We start from the raw sequence: 19,884 nt of genomic DNA on the forward strand, positions 1-19,884 counted from the left end.
ACAATTTTAGAAATTTTTATTTTATTTTTTTACTATCCATTTATCAATTTTCTCCCGCTTATTCTGTTCAGCGTGACGGGAAACAACAACCATCCACACACAGTATTTTGAATCAAGCAATTAAAATAACATGCTTTTTTAAATGTGGGAGGAATTGTGATGACCTGGAGAAAACCTACACAAGCACGGGGGGAGCATGTCAACCACACACAGTAAGGCCCAAGCCGAGATTCAAACCCAGAACCTATAACTCGATTGTGCTGCCATATTTGTATTTCAGGTTCAGGGAGGGAGCCAATAATTAAAGTATTGTTGAGATATTTGTGCTCTCTACTGGTGGCCAGTATGAACTACATCAACACCACAGTCTTCCAAGTTTCATCAATACAAAAATTGACCCAAATGACTGTGAAATGAATGAAATGATCATTTGAGTATGCATGACAAAGGAGAGACCAACAGACTAGAAATTATAGCTTAAACAATGGTTGTATAATCATTTGGCGTCATTTGGCCAGTTAGTCTGGTCGCTGTGTCATCATGCCATGACTTGACAATGTGTGTGTGTGTGTGTGTATGTGTGTGTGTGTGTGTGTATATATATATATATATATATATATATATATATATAATAATTTGGAGGATACTATAATTCAAAAATATTTAGAATTTACCTAATTTGGTTGCTATTTTCTGACACTCGTACAAGTGAAAGTAAACCTGATTTTTAAACCAGTTTTTTTTTAATTATAAATGTGCTAATTTTGTCGACTGACAGGATCTGAATTCCCACAGGAAATTTATGAGACGTTTACAGTCGCTAAATCGGTGATGTGTCCATTGTAGGTGTGTTCAAGTAATTGCCCAGTGAAGTGTACTCCTGTATATCGTACTCGAATGCATAACGTTGCTTTGGTAGCTTACTAACATTCTGTGCTGAGCGAAGTAATTGCACATTGTTTCACACTTCAACTGATTTTTCAAAGCCTTGCCGAGGTGATGAGGCTGTATGAGATGATGCATGATTTTCAGAGTGACAGGATGATTTAAAGCAAAGGTCTTATCCCTACCGTTTAGCTGATTGTAGACGACATCCTCCAGCCTTTCTAGCCGCTGGAGAATAGACTGCCTGTCCAGCAAGTTGGTAACTTTACCATGTCTGGCGCGCAGCCTCTGGTCAGAAGCGCGTCCGATCTGGACGAACTCCTCGGATCGGTCCTGGATCCTGCAGTAGACCGAGAACAGGATGATCCCCACAAACACGAGAATGTTGACGGTCAGCAAAGTTTTGATTTTGCGTGCCACGGCCATGAAAGTGACTTGCGTGTGGCTGACTCGAATTGTTCATGCGTGTCTGCGGCCAGCTATTGGGGTCTTTCTGGAGGGTGACTTCCCACCCCGGAAAAAAAAATAAAAAAAGGTCAACGCGTGTTGCTCGGGGGGCAGCTGAGTGTTCCGTTCAGCACCACGGTCAGCTCAAATGGGACATGGCGAAAGCAGCATGAGGACTCCAAGGTGCGGCGCTCGGTTCCGAGTGCTTGGCGACGCTCCTTGTTGAGGGCTTTGCGCTGCACAGCACAGATATGAATTCCACGGGACGCGTTTAGCATCTCAAACAGCCCACGGCGGTTCCGACGTTTCTTCCCCCGCCCCGTAATGTGGAACCTCGCCCGCCACTCGCTCAGCCCCAATATGTCTCGTCCATCTTCCGGGAGAAGCACAACAATAACATCCTCCCGCTATCGCTCGACCTGTCCGTTCGTGAAATGATCAAACCTAGCATCTTAACTCCGCTGTCTAGATACATGCTTCTAAATTTAACAAATCAAGAAATACATCAAAGACATGGGCCCATCTCGCTTTTCTGCGTGCGGTCCTTTGTTGTGGTCCTAGCGGAGGCTGAACCGACAGCCGATTCGCCCTAAAAGCAACGAGGTTTCCCGTCGGTGGGAGAGACGTGACATGCTGTCTCTCGTCCACGCAGCCTCACAGCTCGATGTGCTGCCTCCTGACGTCCACGTGCAGGCTCGAGCATGAATAGTCATGAGCTGCGTTGGGTTTAAAGCACAGAATAAGCGGCACCAAGTCGTCGGCACCCGTTAACAGCTCGTCGACACTTTGTCCGCCATGTGTAGATTGCTTGTATCTCGCCTCATTTAAGATCCTATCTCAATTCTGGCTTTACAGAAATATGAATGCGAAGTTTAGATTGCCACTGCCGGAGAGGTATTCATTGAGCATTTTTTTTTATTTATTTATTTATTTTGACTGTGGTTGTGGTTGAGTTGGTTGTAGAGCTGCAGTCCATTAATCTGAGGGCTGTGTCTCTCCTTTTCTTGGCCTTTCATGTGTAAATATAATTTTTTTTTAAAAACTCATGTACCTGCTGTCTAAAAAAGACAATAGAATTTGCTTTTTAATGGCATTTCAATAATGGTTCCTATCACCATGGCTAAAGCTCCAGTCACTTATATTAGAACCAATCCATCCAGACATTTTCTACACTGCCTTTCCACATTAGATTTGAAAGTGAACTGGAGCCTATCCCACCCAATTTTGGGAGAGAGGTGGCGTTCACCCTGGAGTGGTCGCCAGCCAATTAGAGGGCATATATAGACAAACAACAATGACTCATATTCACACATAAGGACAATTTAGTCATCGATTAACCTCACCTAAACTTTTTAGAATGTGGGAGGAAGCCAGAGTAAGTGGAGAACAGCCACATAGGTGAGAACATGCAAACCCCACATAGGGAGTGTCGGGTTCGAAACCCCAACCTCAGAAACGTGAGGCAGACATGCTAACCGTTCGGGCTCTGTGCCACCCTGTATTAGAGCCCTATTCATCCATCTATCAATTTTCTAGGGTCAATGTTATGCTGGAGCCTATCCTAGCAAACTTTGGGCAATAGGCGGGGTACACCCTGAACTGGTCGCCAGCCACTCGCAGGGCAAACATTCACAATCACACTTAAGGGCAAATTAGAGTCTTCATTTAACCTACCATGCATGTTTTTGGAATGTGGGAAGAAAATTAAAAAAAAAATCCCCAGACACCATCTAGGTTTGTGAGCAGTAGTAGTAGGAAGTTAGATTAAAAAGAAACTACATCTCATTAAAATGAAAGTCTGCAGGTAATTTAGCAATGATATGGCATTGCCATTGGAGCATTTACAAAGCATTCAATCAAATTGCCCCTAACCCTATAGGAGGAATATTTGCAAGGTATCTTGGGAGTGCTAAAATGTTTGAGTTTCATACGTACATTCGCACAATGATTATTAAATAATATATTATGTTATATATGCCGGCACGGTGTACAACTCGTTATCACATCTGCCTCACAGTTCTGAGGATCGGGGTTCAAATCCCGGCCCGGCCTGTATGGAGTTTGCATGTTCTCCCCCTGCCTGTGTGGGTTTTCTCCGGGCACTCCGGTTTCCTCCCACATCCCAAAAACATGCGTGATAGGTTGATTGAAGATTCTAAATTGCCCATAGGTGCTAATGTGAGTGTGAATGATTGTTTGTTTCTATGTGCCCTGCGATTGGCTGGCGACCGGTACAGAGACTACCCTCCCTCCCGCCCGAAGATAGCTGGGATAGGCTCCAGCAGCCCGCAACCCTCGTGAGGATAAGCGGGAAAAGAAAATGGATGGATGTTATGTATTGTGTTTTGTCATGCATGAGTTTATATACACACACACACACACACATACAAACACACACATAAATGAACACGATGTTAGTGCTATGCGGGAAGGTTGGCTGCTCTAAATAGAATTATTGAAGAAAAAGTTGCAGTATGTTTTATGCAATCCAGATGGGAACTGTCAGCATACAATTCAAATTCCTTTCGCGTCACAAATCTCCTGCTTGCCTTTGCAATCTTGCCATCTGCATTTCCTCATGAATTATGGGCCTAGAAAATCAGGTACTCTTGGATAAATATTTTGTCTTTGTTTTATTTTTATCAGATCGTGCAGAAGCAGACTTGCAAGCTGCCCAAATTGCACTTTGATTTTACTTCCCATCCTCACTAGGATCTCAAATTTAACACCTTTGATTTGTTTGCTGCATCAATCTAATCAGAAGGGAGCGGTGACTGTAAAACCTTCAGAGAGAGCGCAGGTCTCTTCAGGGGGCATCTGACAGCAACAATGTGTAGATGTATACATATTTCAATATAATACTACTACTATTAAGAAAATTGTATATTTAGATATTTTAAAAAATATTCTACACTGTTTATTTTTTAAGACTGCCCTATGGGGGGCATAAGCCAATGCAAACTGTAGCCCGGTCCCAAGCCCAGATAAATGCAGAGGGTTGCGTCAGGAAGGGGATCCGGCTTAACACTTTGCCAAACAAATATGAGCGTTCATCTAAAGAATTCCATACCAGATTGGTCGTGGCCCGGGTTAACAACGTCTGCCACCTGTGCCGTCAACCTGGAGGGCGCCGGTGGAAATTCAACTACTGTGGGTCGAAGACGAAGGAGAGGTGGAAAGCGGGTTCTTCGGCAGAAAGAGAAGAGGAAAGCACAGAGCCTAGAATTGAATGTGGGGACTTTGAATGTTGGGACTATGACAAGAAAATCTCTGGAGTTGGTTGACATGATGATTAGGAGAAAGATTGATGTATTGTGTGTCAAGGAGACCAGGTGGAAAGGCAGTAAGGCTAGAAGTTTAGGGGCAGGGTTTAAATTATTTTACCATGGTGTAGATGGGAAGAGAAATGGAATAGGGGTTAGTTCATTTTAAAAGAAGAGTTAGCTAAGAATGTCTTGGAGGTGAAAAGAGTATCAAATCGAGTGATGAGGCTGAAACTTGAAATTGAGGGTGTTATGTATAATGTGCTATGACCCACAGGTGACCTAGCGGTGAAAGAGAAATTCTGGAAGGAGCTAGACGACGTAGTTCTGAGGATCCCAGACAGAGAGAGAGTCGTGATTGGTGCAGATTGTAATGGACATGTTGGTGAAGGAAAAAGTTTATGAGCCACACAATGAAGTTATGGGAAAGAGTAGTGGAGGCTAGACTCAGGACAGAAGTGAGTATTTGCGAGCAACAGTATGGTGTCATGCCTAGAAAGAGTACCACAGATGCATTATTTGCCTTGAGGATGTTGATGGAAAAGTACAGAGAAGGTCAGAAGGGGCTACATTTTGTCTTTGTGGATCTAGAGAAAGCCTATGACAGAGTACCCGGAGAGGAACTGTGGTACTGCATGTGGAAGTCTGGAGTGGCAGAGAAGTATGTTAGAATAATAACAGGACATGTACGAGGGAAGCAGAACAGTGGTGAGGTGTGCTGTAGGTGTGACAGAGGAATTTAAGATGGAGGTGGGACTGCATCAGGGATCAGCTCTGAGTCCCTTCCTGTTTGCAATGGTGATGGATAGGCTGAAAGATGAGGTTAGACTGGAATCCCCGTGGACCATGATGTTTGCAGATGACATTGTGATCTGCAGTGAAAGCAGGGAGAAGGTGGGGGAAAAGTTAGAAAGATGGAGGCATGCACTGGAAAGCAGACGAATGAAGATTAGCCAAAGTAAAACAGATTATATTTGTATGAATGAGAGGGGTGGTGGGGGAAGAGTGAGGCTACAGGGAGAAGAGATAGCAAGGGTGGAGGACTTCAAATACTTGGGGTCAACAGTCCAGAGCAATGGTGAGTGTGGTCATGAAGTGAAGAAATGGGTCCAAGCAGGTTGGAACGGGTGGAGGAAGGTGTCAGGTGTGTTATGTGACAGAAGAGTCTATGCTAGGATGAAGGGCAAAGTTTATAAAACAGTGGTGAGGCCAGCCATGATGTACGAATTAGAGACAGTGGCACTGAAGAGACAACAGGAAGCAGAGCTGGAGGTGGCAGAAATGAAGATGTTGAGGTTCGCTGACCAGGTTGGATAAAATTAGAAATGAGCTCATCAGAGAGACAGCCAAGGTTCGATGTTTTGGAGACAAAGTTAGAAAGAGCAGACTTCGATAGTTCGGACACGTACAGAGGAGAGAGAGTGAGTATATTGGTAGAAGGATGATGAGGATGGAGCTGCCAGACAGGAGAGCTAGAGGAAGACCAAAGAGAAGGTTGATGGATGTCGTGAGGGTAGACATGAGGGCAGCTGGTGTTAGAGAGGAGGAAGCAGGAAATAGGCTTACATGGAAAAGGATGGAACGCTGTGGCGACTCATAACGGGACAAGCCGAAAGATTCGACAGTTTTTATTTTTCAGCTTGGGAGCCTGCAGGGAATGTTGCAGAGTGGTCTATTAAAAGTATGGCAATTTAAACACGCTCAGCTCACTGAGGGGTTCAGCGGTCCTTATGCAAAACCCAATTCCAGTGAAGTTGCAATGTTGTGTAAAAAATAGATACAAACAGAATACAATGATTTTTAATCCTTTTCAACCGACTGTATAATCAGTTGAATACACTACAAAGACAAGATATTCAATGTTCAAAGTGATGAAAGTTTTTTTTGTTTTTTTCGTGTGTGCAAATAATCACTAATTTTGAATTTGAAACCTGCAACACGTTCCAAAAAGCTGGGACAGGGACAACCAAAAGACTCAAACTTGAGGAATGCTCAATGATCAAAATGATAATTTCACAGATGAGTGTCATGATTTGGTATAAAAAGGGCATCTCCGAAAGGCTCAGTTGTTCACAAGCAATGATGGGGCGAGGTTCAGCACTTTGTGAAAAATTGCATGAGCAAATAGTCCAACAGTTTAAGAACATTAATTCATTCATCTTCCATTCTGCTTATCCTCACACGGGTAACAGGCATGCTGGAGCCTATCCCAGCTATCTCTTGGCGAGAGCAGGGGTACACCCTGAACTGGTCGCCAGCCAATCGCAGGGCACACATACACAAACAAGCATTCACACTCAGATTCACATTCACGGGCAATTTAAAGTCTTCAATTAACCTACCCTGCATGTTTTTGGGATGTAGGAGGAAAACGGAGTACCTGGAGAAAACCCACGCAGGCACGGGGAGAACATGCAAACTCCACACAGGCGGGTCCGGGATTTGAATCCCAGTCCTCAGAACTGTGAGGCAGTGATCCCACCCCTCGATTGATTGGGTGGGGTCCTCAGCCGCCGTGGTGCATCCACAGCAATTACAGGACACTTCTGTCAGTCTTTGTGCATGTAAAACGGTATCAATTCACTTCCATGTATATGCAGGCACACACACCTTACTGCAACAAATAACTCATGAATATGCAAATCGCTTGTGTATCCCCTCACTTATACTCTCGTCCTGTACACTTTTATAATTTGCATAATTAATGCCACCACACTACAGTTGTACAGCCTGGTTCATGACCCTGGTCCTGCAGGCTTCTTCTCCTGTCTTTGTCCTGTTCTATCGTGTCCTGTCCTTCCCTCACAGGGTGTAGCACAACAGCCCCATGCAACACTCATATTTAACGTTTCATTGTTGTAGATAATGTAACGATTTACTTCACACATCCTGTTTACAATTAGTACTTTGTCTTTTGTCTTTGTTTCTTTCTTTCTTTCTTTCTCTAGAAACTTTGTTCTGTTCGACTGATCAAGTCTGATTCTCAATAAACCTCAATTATAATACCATAGCGGAAGCTTAAAAACTCCACTGTGACACAGTAAAACTGTTTCGGCATAAAAGGGATACAGATTTTCCATTCTGCTTGACCTAACAGCCGAACAGGACAAAAAAAAAAGACAAAAAAAAGAACTGTGAGGCAGTTCAGTTTTGGATTTTTTATCAGGACAAAGTTCAAAAGCCGCATCTGTCATGGTATGGGGGTGTGTTAGTGCCCATGGCATGGGTAACTTGCACATCTGTGAGGCAACATTAATGCTGACATGTACATACAAGTTTTGGACCAACATATGCTGCCATCCAAGCGACGTGTTTTTCAGGGACGTCCCTGCTTATTTCAGCAAGTCAATGCCAAGTGACATTCTGCATGTGTTACAACAGTGTGGCTTTGTACCAAAACTGTGTGAATACAAGATTGGCCTGCCACCATTGAAAATGTGTGACACATTACAAAAGGCAAAATACGACAACGGAGACGCCAGACAGAAGTTTTACACCAGCTTTTTGGGAATGTGTTTGTGAAGGCGTCAAACTCAAAATGGATGAATATTTGCAACAACAACAAAAAACAATGACTATTATCAGTTTGAACATTAAATATCTTGTCTTGTCGTCCTGGAAGCTGTCACCTTATCATGGTGGAGGAGTTTGTGTGTCCCAATGATCCTAGGAACTAAGTTGTCTGGGGCTTCACGTCCCTGGTAGGGTCACCCATGGCAAACAGGTCTAAGGTGAGGGACCAGATAAAGCACAGTTAAAAGACTCCTATGATAAAAAAATATAATTGGATTGAGGTTTCCCTTGCCTGGACGCGGGTCACTGGGAGAAGGCATTCGACCGTATCCCTCGGGGAGTCCTGTGGGGGGTGCTTCGGGAGTATGGGGTACCGAACCCCTGATACGGGCTGTTCGATCCCTGTACGACCGGTGTCAGTGTTTGGTCCGCATTGCCGGCAGTAAGTTGGACTCATTTCCGGTGAGGGTTGGACTCCGCCAAGGCTGCCCTTTGTCACCGATTCGAACTTTTATGGACAGAATTTCTAGGCGCAGCCGAGGCGTAGAGGGGGTCCGGTTTGGTGGCCTCGGTATTGCATCTCTGCTTTTTGCAGATGATGTGGTTGTGTTGGCTTCATCAAGCCGTGATGTCCAACTCTCACTGGAGTGGTTCACAGCCAAGTGTGAAGCAGCTGGGATGAGAATCAGCACCTCCAAATCTGAGACCATGGTCCTCAGTCGGAAAAGGGTGGTGTGCCCTCCAGGTTGGGGATGAAATCCTGCCTCAAGTGGAGGAGTTCACGTATCTTGAGGTCTTGTTCACGAGTGAGGGAAGAATGGAACAGGAGCTCGACAGGCGGATCGGTGCAGCGTCTGCAGTGAGGCGGACTTTGTATCGGTCCGTTATGGTAAAGAAGGAGCTAAGCTGAAAGGCGAAGCTCTCAATTTCGATCTACGTTCCTACCCTCACCTATGGTCACGAGGTGTGGGTCGTGACAAGATCCCGGATACAAGCGGCCAAAATGAGTTTCTTCCGCAGGTTGTCCGGGCTCTCCCTTAGAGATAGGGTGAGAAGCCTGGTTATCCAGATGGAGCTCAGAGTAGAGCCGCTGCTCCTCCACATTGAGAGGAGCCACATGAGGTGGCTGGGGCATCTGATTCGGATGCCTCCCGGACGCCTCCCTGGTGTGGTGTTCCGGGCACGTCCCAGCGGGAGGAGACCCCGGGGACGACCCAGGACACGCTGGAGAGACTACGTCTCTCGGCTGGCCTGGGAACGCCTCGGGATCCCCCCAGAAGAGCTGTATGAAGTGGCTGGGGAGAAGGAAGTCTGGGTGTCCCTGCTAAAGATAATGAACAACAATAACAATTGAATGTTGGTTAAAGAGGATTTGCAAATCATTGTTCACTGTTCACACATCACATTTTTTATTTACATTTTACACGACATCCCAACTTCATTGGAATTTGGGGTTGTATTTCACAAAGTTGCAGTAATTATGTCTGCCCAATCTTGAAAAGTGTGTGAACCAAAGTCACTGTCAGAGTTCTGATGAAACACCTGCTTTTCCATTATGCACCCTTTGTCTTAATGATGTAGCCTGTTCATTTCATTCCTAGCCTTGCAGCTCTTGCCTTTCTACCTACTGTATATTCAGATAACTTCTGTTGAGTGTTTACCAGTGATAGGGATTCCTGTAGGATATGAGTTCCACTACAAAAGCTGCAGATTTGATTTGAGGTCTGCAGAAAAAGTCTGAATGTGAGGGAAATGACTGTTACAACCACATCAGCTGCAGGGCCCCAGCTTAGCAGCTTAGGCAGCAGCCACATTCTCACTGATCCCTGTGAAAGACTCTCTGAAGATGTCAGCCTTCTGCATTCACCACCCTGCTTGCAAAAATGCAAGCACTGGCACTCAAGTATTTTAGCCATATTAACATGGGTCACTGCCAGCTATCCCTTAGTCATCTAAGTAGCTGATTCCACATGAGCCATTCAACATATTCAGTGGTAGGGACACATTCCGTGCATTGTATGCCCCTGCATGACAGCAGGAAACATGTATAGTCATGTTTTAAAGCCATATATTTTGAATAGATTTGAATTAAAAATATTTTAAAAATTTAATTTAATCTGTAACATAAATGATGGTGTAGCAAGAGGATTTCAAGTCAAAGGATATGGGTTGTCATCACCGGTAGTGCCGTCACTTTGACCGGTAGTGCAGTCACTTTGATCATTTTTCATCGTAAAACACAAGTAGTGCAGATTTAGCGCAGAGCAGAGTGTGTGTCATAGAGAACAATAGTCACTTTAAAATAGTAAACAAAAGCTTACACCAGGGGTGTCCAAACTACGGCTTGGGGGCCATTTGCAGCCCACCATCCATTATATAGCGGCCCATGGCATAGACTATATATTATTGGGGAAAAAAAAGGTTTGAGGGGTGTGCTAATTGTGGGTATCAGAAGTGGGGGTGTTGCCACACACCCACATCCCCCATGGGTGCGACGTACACCCCTAAAAACTAATACCACTAATACAGTGGTTTTATATTGAGCTTTTTAGCAAAGATACAAATAAACTATTTACAACTAAAATAGAAACACCTTTGTCTTCATAACATCCTGATGAATAACTTTCTACTCCGTGCCAAGGTCCAATTTGTGAACATTTCACATTCATGACTTCAAGTCACAACTGTTTTCAAAAAATTCATTTTACTATAATTTGCTCCTGGCTTAGTATAAGCAAGATATCCACAGTTCCTCTTGCCTTCAAAAAAGAATAGTAATAACTGTCAAACACCAGCAAGTATTGCCGATCACACAATGTTTTCAGCCCATGGTGTTTGTTCACCACCTTTGCAATGACAACCTTGCAGAAGACTAGAATGGACTGTGCTTGGGCAGAAGACTCACCAACTTCTATGAGCTGATGCTTCTTCCTTTGTTGTTCTCTTGAGTTGACCTCAGTTACATGTTAGCAGAGCTTGATTATATGTGATTGATATTTTTCAGGTTAAAGCATGATTCAGTATGATTATGATTCTGTTCTTCTCAGTGTTTGTTTGGGCTGTGTGAATATGTCTAGGTAAGCTAGTCTTAAGGGAAAAAAACAAAATTGTTTTTAATTGGTTGTGTGTTAATTTAGCACATATTCTGGCAACCCTACGCTTGCATCGCAGACATTGGACTCTTAATAACTGAATATGCAATGTTTGAGACAAAAGCAGGTTTGCTGAGTTTAATGAGAACAGGGAAGAGGTAAGAAATCTGGACTGGTTAAGAATTCAGGAGAGTGTCTTGGCACTAAAGGTTTGTGGTCGCGCAAGCAGCTGAGCTTGACCAACAAAGCGGGTTGGTTTACTAGGAAAGGCCAACTCCAGCCAGAGCAATGAGATGTACAACCCCAATTCCAATGAAGTTGGGACATTGTGTTAAACATAAATAAAAACAGAATACAATGATTTGCAAATCATGTATGACCTATATTTAATTGAATACACTACAAAGACAAGATATTTAATGTTCAAACTGATAAACTTGATTGTTTTTAGCAAATAATCATTAACTTAGAATTTTATGGCTGCAACACGTTCCAAAAAAGCTGGGACAAGGTCATGTAACTGTGTTACGTCACCTTTTCTTTTAACAACATTCAATAAACGTTTGGGAACTGAGGACACTAATTGTTGAAGTTTTGTTGGTGGAATTCTTTCCCATTCTTGGGGTCTCCGTTGTTGTATTTTACGCTTCATAATGCGCCACGCATTTTCAATGGGAGACATGTCTTGACATCAGGCAGGCCAGTCTAGTACCAGCACTCTTTTACTTTGAAGCCACACTGTTGTAACACATGCATAATGTGTTTTGGCATTATGTTGCTGAAATAAGCATGGGCGTCCATGAAAAAGACGTCGCTTGGATGGCAGCATATGTTTCTCCTAAACCTGTATGTACCTTTAAGCATTAATGGAGCCTTCACAGATGTGTAAGTTACCCATGCCATTGGTACTAAGACAGCCCCATCCCATCACAGATGCTGGCTTTTGAACTTTGCATCCATATCACTCCGGATGGTTCTTTTCCTCTTTGCCCCGCAGGACACGACGTCCAGAATTTCCAAAAACAATTTGAAATGTGGACTTGTCGGACCACAGAACACTTTTCCACTTTGTATCAGTCCATCTTAGATGAGCTCGGTCCCAGAGAAGCCGGCGGCATTTCTGGGTGTTGCTGAAAAATGGCTTTTGCTTTGCGTAGTAGAGTTTCAAGTTGCACTTACGGATGTAGCGCCGAACTGTATTTACTGACATTGGTTCCTGAGCGCATGTGGTGATATCCTTTACACATTGATGTTGGTTTTTGATGCAATGCTGCCTGAGGTATCGAAGGTCACGGGAAATCAATGTTGGTTTGCCGCTTACATGCAGTGATTTCTCCAGATTCTCTAAACCTTTTGATGATATTATGGACCGTAGATGATGAAAGTCTTTTTTGCCACCTGTGCCATAAAATTCTAAGTTAATGATTATTTGATAAAAACAATAACATTTATCAGTTTGAACATTAAATATATTGTCTTTGTAGTGTATTCAATTAAATATTGGTTGAACATGATTTGCAGATCATTGTATTCTGTTTTTATTTATGTTTAACACAACGTCCCAACTTCATTGGAATTGGGGTAGTAGAAAGGATCTGGCTTGAATACTACAAAAGAGCTTGAGGATGTCAATCAGGAAATAATATTGCGGGCCATGACCAGCCACAGGAACACATGGAGAGACAATGTTCAGGGAAAACACGCAATGAACAGCACAGCGCCGTAAGAATACATCATCCGGTTGCATAAGAAGGCACGATCAGTTCCCAGCATACTGTTTTCCATTTAATTTTCATATTTATGACCTAAAAGTGTTTTTCATACAACTATTTAATGTAGTTATGACAGTTCAAGGTTTACGAATTGTGCACAATTAACAAGCTTGCGCAGCTGCGCAAGAATACACCATCACGCAGCACAAAAAAGCACCCTCAGGTACTAATGTACTTAGTTTTTCATGTGATTTTTTTGTGTTTACAAATTTACTAATATTTACAATATTTACTGTAATTATGACTTTACTGCTGCGTTAACGTGGGTTCCAATGTACAAACTTGAGTGACATTGCCACCATAGGAATTGAATTATGCTGTAAACAAGGAAAGTGTGACCAGGTAGTAGCCTGACCCAGTGGCGACTGGTCAAAAGGCCTCATATTGCTTAATATCTATTTCAGATGAGCAGGAAATATGTGACCCTCCAGCACAAAACTGATCAGAGGTTGTACGGGTGTGTTTTTGAGCTATATAATTTTTTTGAAAAGGCATTAAAAATGCTTTCCAAAAATGTATAGATCGTGGTAATCAGGTAACATTTGGTGAATATGTCCGTTTAAAGATTGGAAGCGGCGTTTCAGCGTTAGCCAAGCAAGAAGGATGTTTTGTTTACACCATGAGGGACTGTATTACAGCTTCTTGTTGGTTCATACATGTAAGGACGTACATTTGAATTAAATCTGGGGCTGCAGAGAGCCCCAAGCTTTCTGTTGATACCAGAAATGATGTAGTTTTCCTTGTTTTGTGTGCGACAGCTGCCGATTAGTGTCGTTGATTTCTCGTCATTGTCAGAGGTTTCTCATGGAGATTTCGCTGCACCCTCTCAATAAAAGCTTCTTTTTTTTCAATGTATTGAAGTAAGTGATTCACATCAATTCCAACTGGGAAGTGATGTTTATTTATTTTTCTGGTGTTTGAATCAAATCTGAAAATAGATCTTTTTCTGATAGTCAATGCTTTATGATTGCTTAATATGCAATGACATCATAGCAGTAATTAAAAACTGTAATGTTTAAAGACACTGGGGTGAATGGAAGATTTTACTTTTATGAGCTGTAATTTAGCCCGTTTGCCTGGGGATGTGTGACAAAAACTTGGTTTTATGGTTTTCATAGAAAATGCTAAATCCTTGGCATTAACTCGTGGAGTATTTTTTTTCTTCATTTCTAGATAGATATACAGTAGATAAATACAGTAGATAAATACTAAAAGCCATATATATATATGCTTCACTGTTGGGACTGTATTGGACAGGTGATGAGCAGTGCCTAGTTTTCTCCACACATACCGCTTAGAATTAAGACCAAAACGTTCTATCTTGGTCTCATCAGACGAGAGAATCTTATTTCTCACCATCTTGGAGTCCTTCAGGTGTTTTTTTTAGCAAACTCCATGCATGTGTCTTACACTGAGGAGAGGCTTCCGTCGGGCCACTCTGCCATAAAGCCCCGACTGGTGGAGGGCTACAGTGATGGTTGACTTTCTAGAACTTTCTCCCATCTCCCAACTACATCTCTGGAGCTCAGCCACAGTGATCTTTGGGTTCTTCTTTACCTCTCTCACCAAGGCTCTTCTTCACCGATTGCTCAGTTTGGCTGGACGGCTAGCGCTTGGAAGGGTTGTGGTCATCCCAAATGTCTTCCATTTAAGGATTATGGAGGCCACTGTGCTCTTAGGAACCTTAAGTGCAGCAGATATTTTTTGTAACCTTGGCCAGATGTGTGCCTTGCCACAATTCTGTCTCTGAGCTCTTCAGGGAGTTCCTTTGAGCTCATGATTCTCATTTGCTCTGACATGCACCGTGAGCTGTCAGGTGTTATATAGACACATGTGTGGCTTTCCTAATCAAGTCCAATCGGTAAACTCAAACACAGCTGCACTCCAATGAAGGTGTAGAACGTTCTTGGTCATGATGACATTGTTGACGAGTGATGCCAATACAAAGTAACGCGTTACTCCAAATTGTGTTACTTTTTCCAGAAAAGTAGTTAGACTAGAGTTACATTTTCAACACCAGCAATAGTTACATTTGAGTTATCAATGTCTCTCACCAAGCATTAACTTGTGGCTGATGATTTGAACAAAACTCAGTCCAGCTATTCAATTACATTTGACCATTCATGCAGACAGCTTCTTTCTCAGCAAACCCAACAAAGTGATTGGGAGGTGATTGTTTATTCTACAATGTACAGTGACGGTACAGTACCATAAACGTGCAAAGAAATGCACGAGTTCACTATCAACAGACTATTTTTGTTCTTTTCCTTAGTAAAAAGTGTATTTGATTGTTTTTACTTTTTCATTTACACATTAAGAATACAGTTTTACTGGCATGTTAAGCAGTTCTTTTTTTAATAAATCTGCAACATTTTCAACAATAAAAATGTTTTCTGTCAATATGGGGTCCTGTGTGTACATTGAGGAAAAAAATTAACTTAAATGATTTTAGCAAATGGCTGCAATATAACAAAGAGTGAAAAATTTAAGGGGGTTTGAATATTTCCGTACCCACTGTGTGTATATATATATATATATATATATATATATATATATATATATGGGGGGAAAAAGCTCCACCAGCTGCCACTGCCTTGGACTGAGCATTTTGCATGCAAACCACAAAATCTTGGTTTGAGCATTTTGCATGAAAACCACAAAACCCACTATTTTTCACGCCCCTACTGGCGAAAATGGGCTAAATTTCAGCTAATAAGAGTGAGAGCTGTTCTTGGACTCACCCCGGTGTTTAAAACATTACAGCTTTTAATTACTGCAGTGATGTACTTGCATATTAAAGAGGCACACTTTTTCTTGCGGGGTGAATTTAATTTTACTTCTAGAATACGCTGCGGGCCAGTGAAATAAAACGAGCTGCAGGCCATGCCCATGAGCTACACTTTGAAAGGCATGGCCATCAAAAATACACAATCGTTTTCTTAAATCCTCAAAAAGCACAAATTATAAACATTAATTCCTCTCACAGCTACCTGAAGGTCAGCGTGAAGACTGCAGATACAACACACTGCATCTGACAACCATGTCACCAGGAACAGTGGTACACATGTAGTTTAGCATATAAATTATGTTTTCCTCTGATCACCTGACATACAGATTTGCTGTCATTTCCTGAATAGTACCCACCGTCCTAACACTTGCTGGTCACTCATGTAGTGCTGTCTGCCCGCCCGTCAGCATTAAGTATATACATTATCACTTTGACCCTGAGGCTAACAGCTAAGCCCCAGTTCTGTCTGCCTCAACTTAACTCATTCACATTGCACCTCTGGCCACTTGGCCCCACTGCTGCAGGAGCTGTAGATTTGCTTAATGCCTTAACTAAATTAGAATAATAACCCTGCGTATTAGAATATTTAGTGTGCAGCTCAGAGGAATGTTTAAATCTTTTTTTTTTTTTTTTTTTTTAATTCGATAATTATTTTTGGATGTACCACATTAATCACATTTTCAGCTCAGCACTTTGGTTCACCACAGTATTGTTTGGAATGGTAAATTAAAAGTTATTGTAAAAAAAAAAAAAAAAAAAAAAAAGCCTTTAGGCCTTTAGAATTTGATGTGTGTAAATATGGCATCCCCACTCCATCTAGTGGGGTGGCAATAAGTGTCAGTGTTGCTGCATGGAGACGCACTATAGTTGACCATTTTTATTTTGGGTAAAAACATACTCACGCACATGACTTAAGGAATGAAAATATTACGCCTGTTAGTAAATAGTAGTAGTAGTAGTACATATAGTAGCCATAGTTTGGCCATAGTTCCAATTTCACTTAGCACACATAAACAAGGACTTCACAGAGTGAGAAAGCAAAGAACACAAATTATTTCAGTCACCTGGTCAATTTGTGCACGTAAACAGGCGCAGTTCAGTGCTGCATGCTGATATTCATGGATTTTTTTTCTTCTGTTGCCTTTGTCACAGAGCTAGGATAATTTGGTGTTAATCAACATACTACACTTTGTCTGTCTCCACCGTTGAGGCAACATCCTTAAGCAGTGCGGTTTGCGAAAAAAAAGTAGTAGTAGTAGTTTTACATTACAAATCATTCATGCTTGCACAATTTTCAACAATCAATAAATATTTTCCTGTTTTTTATTTTTAACTAATTGTGTTGTGCCAAAGTGAACAGAACTGTAGTACTTGTTTGAAACAAGGCCAGAAGCTGACTATGGTGTGGGAGTTATTAAGACACAAAGGGCCTTGGCGGCAAGCTGTGGTTGTCCCCAAATTGAATCACCCTGTGGTATCAGACAGACAGATGAAAGTAAAATTAGCAAGCAAAATGTTAAACTGTAGACCAAGTGTAACCGACATTAGTGGCATCGTTAGGCCTATTTTAGGGTGGTTAATTATATACAAAATAATTTCCTGGGACAACTGTGCAGTGTATACAGTGCAGTGAAAAAGTATTGGCCCACTTCTCAAATTCTTATATTTTTGCATAGTTTCTCCACTTCTCCACAAGATTATTCAACAAATGTAAATATCAGACAAATATAACCCAAGTGAACTTAAAATGTCGTTTTAAAATGGTGATTTCATTTATTAAGGAAAGAAAACTATTCAAAGTTACCTGACCTTTTTTTTTGGGTGGGGGGGGGGGGGGGGGGGGGGGGGGTTATTACTTACAGGAAAATACCTTTGCATTTAAAGCATGTGGTCCCTGGCTCAGTTTCATATGTTGCCTCACTCCATTAAAACCTAGAACTGGTCCAGTAGCAAGATAATAATAGTGTGTATTGGTGAAATGCGACACAAGCAAATTGAACATCAACAAGCAGAATAAACGATTTTTCCAATCGGTATGAACGTAAGTGTTGGCGCTTGTGTTATTATAATGGAGTATGAGCACTCCATGTTTCTTGATTTATGGCAGAAGTAATTATACTGTATATTGCCAGCATATCCATGCTTGATGGGTGAGGTCTGTGCAGGTAATTAGAAAGAATAATGAAAGAGGAAATCAAGGGAATTTATCCTGGGATCACAGAATCTAATCTGAGATAACAAAATATCTATATTACTTATAGTCGGGATGTTGGGAAGATTATTTTAAACCCTGCTGTGTGAGAGGCCAGCTATGGACTCTTTCTCTTACAAAAGCCATTACTCTACTGACACCTCTGACTTATTTTCAGACTGATTTATATTCCATGGCTTGTGAGCCTTCTTCAATTTGTGTTTTCAATTTCTACATGAGACAGGGGATGCTGCTACTAATGTATTTGCAAAAAGGCATAGGCATCAAAATGTATAAAAAAAAAAAAAAGTGAATTAGAGCTAAGACAGAGAAACTGGCCCACCCACACAGAGAAACAAGGAAGAGTTTTTAATGGCAAAATGTAACATCTTCTTAGGGTAATGTCGCCGAACAAACGCATAAAGAAGTGTGTGCTGCCCTATTTAAATCCATCCATCTGTCCATTTTCTTTACCGCTCATCCTTACTAGGGTCGAAGGCATGTTGGAGCCTATCCCAGCTATTTTCGGGCAGGAGGCGGGGTACATCCTGAACTGGTTGCCAGCCAATCGTAGGGCACATCCAAACAAACAACCATTCACACTCATATTTACACCTACAGGCAATTTAGAGTCTTCAATCAACCTACCACGCATGTTTTTGGGATGTGGGAGGACACCGGAGAACCCGGAGAAAACCCACGCAGGCACGGGGAGAACATGCAAACTCCACACAGGCGGGGCCAGGATTTGAACCCCAGTCCTTAGAACTGTGAGTCAGACGCTCTAACCACCATGCCGCTTCTGTTTAAATCATTTCACTATAATTCACCACTGAAACTTATGAGAGTATTTCTATACTGAGACCCCAAAAGCATCAAAAGTGCTTCAATTACAATTAAATCCCATGCTTCATTTTTCACCCTGTGTTTTCTTTTGAATATCTCCAAATATTGCTGCTGCTGGGGAAAAAATACTTCATCCATGCACAACTACATACAGTATAATGAATTTAATGTACAGCATATTCATTTGTATCGTTGAAAATTTCTCAAATGAGGGCGCAAGTTTCTAGATAGGACTCATGCATGAGCTTTGTTTGTTCACATTGCTATAGTAATAATGCACCGAACAAGATAGTCAGCATCCATTTCAGTTTGTAGTAAATTATTATTGTCATTATTTTAAATTGTGAATTGACCTGGAAAAAGCTGTAAAGAGGATTCATTTGAATGGTGCAAAAGATTGTTGTCTACTTGTCACAGCTATGCATCATTTTCAAAATGTAAAAAATAGGGCCAGGCAGAACATGTGATTAGCACGTCGGCCTAACTGTCAAAAGAATCCGGGTTTTACTCTAGGCTCAGGTCTAGTGTGGAATTTGCATGTTGCCCCCGTGGCTTCCTTCGATATTCCCAAAAACCCATGCATGTTCAGTTGAGTGAATATTCAAACTCATAGGTGTGAATTTGTGTGTGTGTGAATGTTTTTTAGTATTGTTTATGTGTCCAGTGATTGACTGGCAACAATTGCAGGGTTTGCTTCCCAAAGTCAACTGGGCTCCATCCAGCTCACCTTAATGAGGACAAGTGGCATGGAAAATGGATGAATGGATGAATTTGCCAAATTTGTACACTGTGTTTGGTCAGAAGAGCATGCATTCAGAGGCAGTTATGGACTGAATCGCGCCCAGTGCGACGGGCATCGATTGTGCCCCCTTGGCTACGAGGGTGAAGTTACAGTCCAAAGTCTATGCCCCCTGTGCGCCGCCCACCGTTTGCGTACCCCTGGTCAATCGTCAACGGTGGGGGTCGCTGACCCCCACAGAATACCATCCTGGGCGGCTTCCCATATCGCCCATATCAGAAACCGCCCCTGCATGTATTCATTACAAACATTCAGCAATCATTGTTTTCTCCAAAAGAACAGTGGATT

The 19,884-nt window shown here is 42.1% G+C and overlaps 1 protein-coding gene across 2 annotated transcripts in view; it reads right to left on the reverse strand.

Moving 5' to 3' along the window:
- Positions 1-2,103, reverse strand: part of galnt9 (polypeptide N-acetylgalactosaminyltransferase 9) — a 128,978-nt gene extending 126,875 nt beyond the window's left edge. Inside the window, exon 1 of one of the 2 annotated variants that reach the window (XM_061766514.1) lies at positions 1,071-2,103. In XM_061766514.1, coding sequence (XP_061622498.1) covers positions 1,071-1,311 — 241 coding nt within the window. In that variant the 5' untranslated portion in view covers positions 1,312-2,103. The remainder of the gene's footprint in view (positions 1-1,070) is intronic. The other variant, XM_061766513.1, reaches the window with a different exon arrangement.
- Positions 2,104-19,884: the final 17,781 nt, after the last annotated feature.

This window comes from Phyllopteryx taeniolatus, chromosome 3 (assembly GCF_024500385.1).
Source record: "Phyllopteryx taeniolatus isolate TA_2022b chromosome 3, UOR_Ptae_1.2, whole genome shotgun sequence".
NCBI lineage: Eukaryota > Metazoa > Chordata > Actinopteri > Syngnathiformes > Syngnathidae > Phyllopteryx > Phyllopteryx taeniolatus.